Genomic DNA, 8,138 nt, shown 5'->3' with positions numbered 1-8,138 from the left:
GTGTGCGTGTGTGTGTGTGTGTGCATGCGTGAGTGAGTGAGTGTGTGTGTGCGTGAGTGAGTGTGTGTGTGTGCGTGCGTGAGTGTGTGTGTGTGTGTGCGTGTGCGCGTGTGTGTGTGTGTGTGTGTGTGTGTGTGTGTGTGTGCGTGTGCGTGTGCATGTGTGTGTGTGTGTGTGTGTGTGTGTGTGTGTGTGTGTGTGTGTGTGTGTGTGTGTGTGTGTGTGTGTGTGACTCACGCGTCTGCGCAGACGGTCCCGCTCCTCTCGGATGGAGCTCATGGTGGCTTTGGTTCGGTTGAGATCTTCTTCTTTCCGGCACAGCATCGCCGTCAGACTCTCGTTCTCCTCCCGCAGGCCGGCCAGCTCCTTCTCCCAGCGCACACGCTCCTCACACACACTGGGGTAGAAGTCCCGGCCCAGAGCGCCCTCGATCTCCTCCACCGTCTACACACACACACACACACACTTTCTCATGCATATTGTATATGCAAAACTAGAAAGCATCTCAATCTCACACACAATGAGTCTATGTTTCTGAAGAGCGTTACTTAAGCCCAAAGTGGGCGGAGCCAGCCGTCGCCATCTTGACCGCGCGTCACTCGCGGATAAACGACAATGTGCAGCGAGGCGGATTAGCTGAGGTGACGTGACGCAGACAAACGGCTAGTAGTGACATCAGCAGAAATCCACCTGTCACTCAAGTGGCCACGCCCTTAATTATGCAGAACTTTAAGGCTTAATATAATTTAAACGGATGAGATGTAAAAATATTCACCCGCTCACAGTCGTCATGAAGGGCAACATTAGCTTTATAGACCAGAACCACTTTTAGCTCCAGACTGTAAACATGTTTTTTTCTGCTGTAAAGTTGGGCATTTTAACATGGAGGTCTATGGGACTGAGTCGCCGGCCTCTAGTGGCCAGTGGAGGGACTGCAGTCGAGTCGCTCAGCGCTGGTTCGGGAGACTGGTCTGTACCTTGATGGCGAGATCACAGTGTTCGCTGGCGGTGGTCAGCTGCTCGATGTGCCGGTCCACCTCGGCCACAGACAGGCTACACGTGCTCTTCTTACGGCCACACAACACACTCTCCAGACCCGTCAGAACCCGCTGGAGCTCCGAGTTCAGGTCACTGCAGTTATCTGACCAAACACACATCACGTACACGTGAATAAACGACTCAACCAAACTAGGATAGCATGTTATAAAGGGTTACACTTTATTTGAAGGTGCATTGTTACAGTGTAATTATATATTTAAGTGCTGAGTGATATTAATGAACTACATCATGTACTTACTATAGGGTTAGGGTTTGGTTGAGGGTTAGTTGCATGCAATTATGGATAATTTACTGTTATTACTACAGTTATGCATGTAACAAGGACACTGTAAAATAAAGTGTTACCAAATAAAATGTAAAAATCACTACAACGTCTCAGGCTGTGTTTACACGGAAACGATCTGAAGAGAAAACGCAAAAGTGGCGTTGCGTTATCACTTTTTATTCTGCGTTTAGACGAGCGTTATGGGGGGGAAATCGGTGACGCAAAAGTGTGTGAGATTGGATGTAGTGAGCACTCCAGACGGCTAGGTGGCGATGTGAAGAACTGAAAGAGAAAGAGACGCTGACACAGTTTGTCATCAAGGTGAGACACGGCAGGCAAAAACATTGTTGTTTTTTTCACTGGTCAATTTTGAGATTTTGGGCTATTTGTCTTCAATAACATCTTCTTTCAGACTTGTGGTGGAAAAAAGTCCAAAATACACATTTAGGTCTTTATTTTACTAACTTTGTCTATTTGCGTCTGTAGATTTCTCATAAATTCAACAAAAGTTGTCGTTCTGAATCAACATGATCCGCGATCTCGGTCTCTTGTCATCACACACACCGCTGTCAAGCTCTCTCTCTCTGCTGTACAATGCTGTCGGATCCAAATATGGTCATTTCCTTTTAATCAGCAACCAATCATGAAAGTATAATGTGCATTTAACCCTAAAAGCGAAATCTCATTGGCTGATGTCAATGTCTGACACCGTGATTGGTTCAGAAGCATCACGTGACGCGCTCTGACATTCAGATGTGTGTTTTTGACTGTTTTTCTGCTCAGTTAAAGGCCATAAATGCTGTGTTTATAAGTTTTGGTGTGATTTAGGTGGTTTGTATTGTTGTTGCTAATGATTTGATAAGATATTGTGTCAGTAAATAGTTGTTTCCACTAAAAAAGTATGATTTTTTACATTACAAATCTTTAAATGCCTTTTTCTCAAAATGACTTTTCTCTCATACTCCAAGTCCGAAATCTCCTCTTCAGTCTTTCAGTCGCACCTATTCACACACCAATCTTTCCAGTCTTGTACCTAGTTATATTATGAAGACAATTACAGAGGGATTTGTAAATATATTATTTATAGCCTGATTTATATAACATTTTATTCCAAAAAACATGGCGAAAATACATTTTTTAAGGCTATTGACAGTATATTCTGATCTACAGGATAACAAAAGTAGATATCCATAAATCCCTCTGTATTTTTCCCCCATCTAATATGTGAACACAATGAAAAAAGAATTTTGAACCTGGCTTTATCCAATTCTGAGATTTTGTTTTTTTAAATATAGGCAAATTAGCGCATATTTAATTAGATAATGCCTAATTCGCATATTTAAACATTAAATTACAGAAAACTTGTAATAAATTTTTTTCTCATCTTAATTTAATATAGGTAATCAACTGGGAAAGTTTCATGGTGATATCTGCTAGTTAAAAATATTACCCTATTCACCTGTAGTGTCTCCGCTGCTTTAACTCTCGCTGCTCTTCGCATGTGGCTCAAAAATTACAGAATTTTTGATTTATTTTTTGTCAATGAAATTAATGCTATATTTTAGTTTGATAATGTTTGTTATTTTCCTGTACTGGCGCAAGCATGTATCATGTGTCATCCAAATGATCTGACAAGATACCAAAGTCTGCAAAGATCTTAATATTTCTCCTCAAATGATCACCGCTGATCCACATTTTCATATACTCTTATCACGACTTGTTTTTATTTCTCCTAAATATTTAATTGTAAATGAAACGAGCCATACCTGAGAACGCCATGAAGTATGACCAGCAATAACACACTGCAAACCCGCTCATCCAACAGACACAAGCAAATGAAATGGAAAAACCTCATATGAATCAATCACTGACTTGAGCAGATTATTGATCCGGAGCGATATTAATATTCCCAACTGCATTAGCGATGAAACACAACAACACTGTATGATCACAGATCCACTAACATCCAGATTCATCACTTTACTTTAAAGGCATTAACTTTGACTCTGAACGAGGTAAACAACACATCTGAGAACTGCTTAGTTAAAAATAAAACTAATAAAAGAGATATTAATATCTATGCAATTATGTGTTCTCCATATAGTGTCTTCAATGGTCCAGCGGGTCGAAGGTCCAGATGTGAGTTTCAGCTTCAAAGTCTCTCACGATCCAGCCGAGGAATAAGAGTCTCATCTAGACACACCAGCCGACATTTTATAACTAAATACACATTTATATACTTTTAACCACTAATGCTGGTCTTGCACTCGCTGCGATGCGCCACATATTACATCATCAGGGTGAAAGGTCACGGTAATACCCTAATGTAGAGAAGAGGGAACAACTCTATCTCACTTTCTCCTCCAACTTCAGAATCGCTGTAAGGAAATTACTCAAATCATTCGGCGTAGTGATTTGGAACCTGCCGGAAACTACTTTATCAGTGAGTTTCCCTGAATATAACCGCACACCTTAGAACTTTCACCAACCAATCACAATCGTGCATTCAACAGCCACGTAGTTTAATATAAAATCAACAGAAATAAATCTAATGCTGGTTTAATCATGCCAGTAAAGCTGGAATCTGAATCTGTTGTTACTTCCGTTCACAGTCGGGAGTGATGCATGCTGGGAATGTTCCGACAACAATACACTGGTAATGAATAAAACGCCATTAGACGGTGTGATTCCAACGACAGCAGAGCGCTTTAAAAGCTTTTGTGTCGAGCGAATCAGCGGATCAAGTGGAAAAACAAAAGAAGCCGGACTGAAGACGACACTCACTGCCTTTATAAACCACGACTGAAGCATTATGGGTAAACGCATCAATGTGAAGACACACAGGCTAAAGTGAGATTACTTTTAGATTATGACTGCTGTCTCACTCACATTTAATCACAATGTCAATACTCTTTGCATTTAAAAAAAATGCAAGCAGCGTGCTAAAACATGCTATCAAAGTGCTAAGTCATATTAGATATTTGTTAAAACACTAGAAAATGTTAGCAACGTGCTAATTCAAGCTAGTAGCATGCTAAATCAGGCTAGCAATGTGCTAAAAAATGCCAACAAAGTGCTAAAACGCTACCAAAGTGCAAAGTCACACTAGCTATTTGTTCAGACATAATAGCAAAATATTCAATCATTTTAGCAATGTGCTAAAACATTTTAGCAACATAATAGTAATTTGGTAAGACATCCTAGTAAAATTGGAATTCATGCTAGCAACATGTTAAAAACGCTTGCAAACATTCTAATACATAATAGCAAAGTGTTATACATGCTAACAATGTGTTAAAACATACTAGAAACATGCTACATGTAACTGTCGTAGACGCGTAAACCTCACTCCCCTAATCTCAAGAGGCGCTCTATCATTATTGACAAATTTCTAACATGTTTTCGCACAATGCTGGTGTTTTAGAGGTGCTCTAGCGAATGACGCTTGTGGCTGCGGTCTTTAGTCTCCTTTTTAGAGCCCCGCCTCCCACACCGGAGACCACGGTTCGAATCCCACTCGGACCGGGTCAATAGAACCGGTCACATGCTATGTGCTAAAATACCAGCAATGTGCTAAAACATGTTAGCAAATTTGACGAGACATCCTAGTAACATGCAAATTCATGCTAGCAAAATGGTAATTCATGCTAGCAAAATGCTAATTCATGCTAACAAAATGCTAAAAATGCTAACAACATGCTAACGACATGCTAAAATGCTAACAACATGCTAATTCATTCTAGCAATGTGTTAAAACATGTTAGCAGCATGTTAAATCATGCTAACAACATGTTAAAAAATACTAGCAGCATGTCATAACACTAGCAATGTGTCAAAACATGATAGCAATCTGAGAAGACATCCTAGTAACATTATAATTAAACTTTCAGACAAGGCTTTTGTCAAGTCAATATAAAAGTTTGTCCGGACGAATTTTACTTTCTAGTTAAAATACAATTTCACTCTTTCGCTGTTGGGATGTAATATGAACAGGCTGAGATTCAGTCCCTCATAAATCATGTTTAAGATTTCAGGAAGATTTGCTTCCCAGTCTAAACTCTGAGATTGGATTCGGAAATGTAATAATAAATCAGATTTTGGGGGATCGTTGCTCACCCATGTCCGCAGTGACCAGTGTGGACTGGTTTTCAGGCAGTGAGACGGACGCCTGGTCGGGGTCCTGATCGTCCTCGTTGACCTCCTGCTGGCTGTGACTGAGATCGGAGCGGAGCTCGGAAAACTCATCCTCCTCCCTGAGAGACACAGAGACATCATGATGTTCTGGTGATGTTGTTTAGAGCCCAACAATTTACAAAAATAAGAAACTAATTCCCCCTTTAAATCCTTCTCTCACACTTTGGAACACATCTTTCCTTTGCGGGTCAAAATGACCCGAAGCAATGGGGACCCTAAGCTTTTTTTTTTTCCTCCAGAAAGCTTATTTAATTTAATTAGGATATTATTAACCCTTTTAACTCAGCTCTATATCTTACATTGGGAGTCTTTGCCGACCTTGTGTGGAAAAAAATAAAAATAAGATGATATTGGATGACTCTAGATGGGCTTATATCTCTATATGGAGCAGATGAGCTGTTCCTCTGGGTCCTAAAGCCAGTTTCTCCTCAGTGTGCACTCAGATACACATGTACACATTATACAATCAGTTTTTGGTAATATTTTTGCATTTTTAGGTTTTTCTGTGTGAACTGAAGCATTCCTCGCATTCCATTCATTCCTGAGGGGATCAAATTGATTGTTACTTTTTTAAATATCAACCACAAAACTCATCGAATTCATTATTTTTTTTGTGTGTATTTGTCGTTCAAGTGCGACTCATTTACATTTTTTTTTAATTAATGAAAATTAGCCCATAATTTACTCACCCTCAAGCCATCCTAGGTGTGACATTCTTATTTCAAACGAATACAAAAGATGCACTTTTATGATGGACAGATGCACTTTTATGATGAATAGATGCACTTTTATGATGAATAGATGCACTTTTATGATGAATAGATGCACTTTTATGATGGAGAGATGCACTTTTATGATGAATAGATGCACTTTTATGATGAATAGGTGCATTTTTATGATGAATAGATGCACTTTTATGATGGATAGATGCACTTTTATGATGAATAGATGCACTTTTATGATGGATAGATGCACTTTTATGATGAATAGATGCACTTTTATGATGAATAGATGCATTTTTATGATGAATAGATGCACTTTTATGATGGATAGATGCACTTTTATGATGAATAGATGCACTTTTATGATGAATAGATGCACTTTTATGATGAATAGATGCATTTTTATGATGAATAGATGCACTTTTATGATGGATAGATGCACTTTTATGATGAATAGATGCACTTTAATGATGAATAGATGCACTTTTATGATGGATAGATGCACTTTTATGATGGATAGATGCACTTTTATGATGGACAGATGCACTTTTATGATGTACAGATGCACTTTTATGATGAATAGAGGCACTTTTATGATGGATAGATGCACTTTTATGAAGGATAGATGCACTTTTATGATGAATAGATGCACTTTAATGATGAATAGATGCACTTTTATGAAGGATAGATGCACTTTTATGATGAATAGATGCACTTTTATGATGAATAGATGCACTTTTATGAAGGATAGATGCACTTTTATGATGAATAGATGCACTTTTATGATGAATAGATGCACTTTTATGAAGGATAGATGCACTTTTATGATGAATAGATGCACTTTTATGATGAATAGATGCACTTTTATGATGGATAGATGCACTTTTATGATGAATAGATGCACTTTAATGATGAATAGATGCACTTTTATGATGGATAGATGCACTTTTATGATGGATAGATGCACTTTTATGATGGACAGATGCACTTTTATGATGTACAGATGCACTTTTATGATGAATAGATGCACTTTTATGATGGAGAGATGCACTTTTATGATGAATAGATGCACTTTTATGATGAATAGGTGCATTTTTATGATGAATAGATGCACTTTTATGATGGATAGATGCACTTTTATGATGAATAGATGCACTTTTATGATGGATAGATGCACTTTTATGATGAATAGATGCACTTTTATGATGAATAGATGCATTTTTATGATGAATAGATGCACTTTTATGATGGATAGATGCACTTTTATGATGAATAGATGCACTTTTATGATGAATAGATGCACTTTTATGATGAATAGATGCATTTTTATGATGAATAGATGCACTTTTATGATGGATAGATGCACTTTTATGATGAATAGATGCATTTTTATGATGAATAGATGCACTTTTATGATGGATAGATGCACTTTTATGATGGATAGATGCACTTTTATGATGGACAGATGCACTTTTATGATGTACAGATGCACTTTTATGATGAATAGAGGCACTTTTATGATGGATAGATGCACTTTTATGAAGGATAGATGCACTTTTATGATGGACAGATGCACTTTTATGATGTACAGATGCACTTTTATCATGAATAGATGCACTTTTATGATGGATAGATGCACTTTTATCATGAATAGATGCACTTTTATGAGGGATAGATGCACTTTTATGATGGACAGATGCACTTTTATGATGGACAGATGCACTTTTATGATGGATAGATGCACTTTTATCATGAATAGATGCACTTTTATGATGGATAGATGCACTTTTATGATGGATAGACGCACTTTTATCATGAATAGATGCACTTTTATGATGGACAGATGCACTTTTATGATGGACAGATGCACTTTTATGATGGACAGATGCACTTTTATG

General features: G+C 38.1%; 1 protein-coding gene across 4 annotated transcripts in view; it reads right to left on the bottom strand.

Moving 5' to 3' along the window:
• Positions 1–8,138, bottom strand: part of mcc (MCC regulator of WNT signaling pathway) — a 107,724-nt gene that overhangs the window by 34,156 nt on the left and 65,430 nt on the right. For all 4 annotated transcript variants that reach the window (XM_079606939.1, XM_079606938.1, XM_079606941.1 and 1 more), the window contains 3 exons: positions 5,441–5,577; positions 978–1,141; positions 238–444 (listed from right to left, as the gene is read on the bottom strand). In XM_079606939.1, the coding sequence (XP_079463065.1) occupies positions 238–444; positions 978–1,141; positions 5,441–5,577 (508 nt within the window). The remainder of the gene's footprint in view (positions 1–237; positions 445–977; positions 1,142–5,440; positions 5,578–8,138) is intronic.

The sequence above is a fragment of the Phoxinus phoxinus genome, assembly GCF_949152265.1.
Source record: "Phoxinus phoxinus genome assembly, chromosome: 3".
NCBI lineage: Eukaryota > Metazoa > Chordata > Actinopteri > Cypriniformes > Leuciscidae > Phoxinus > Phoxinus phoxinus.
This window is presented reverse-complemented; position numbering and strand designations above follow the sequence as displayed.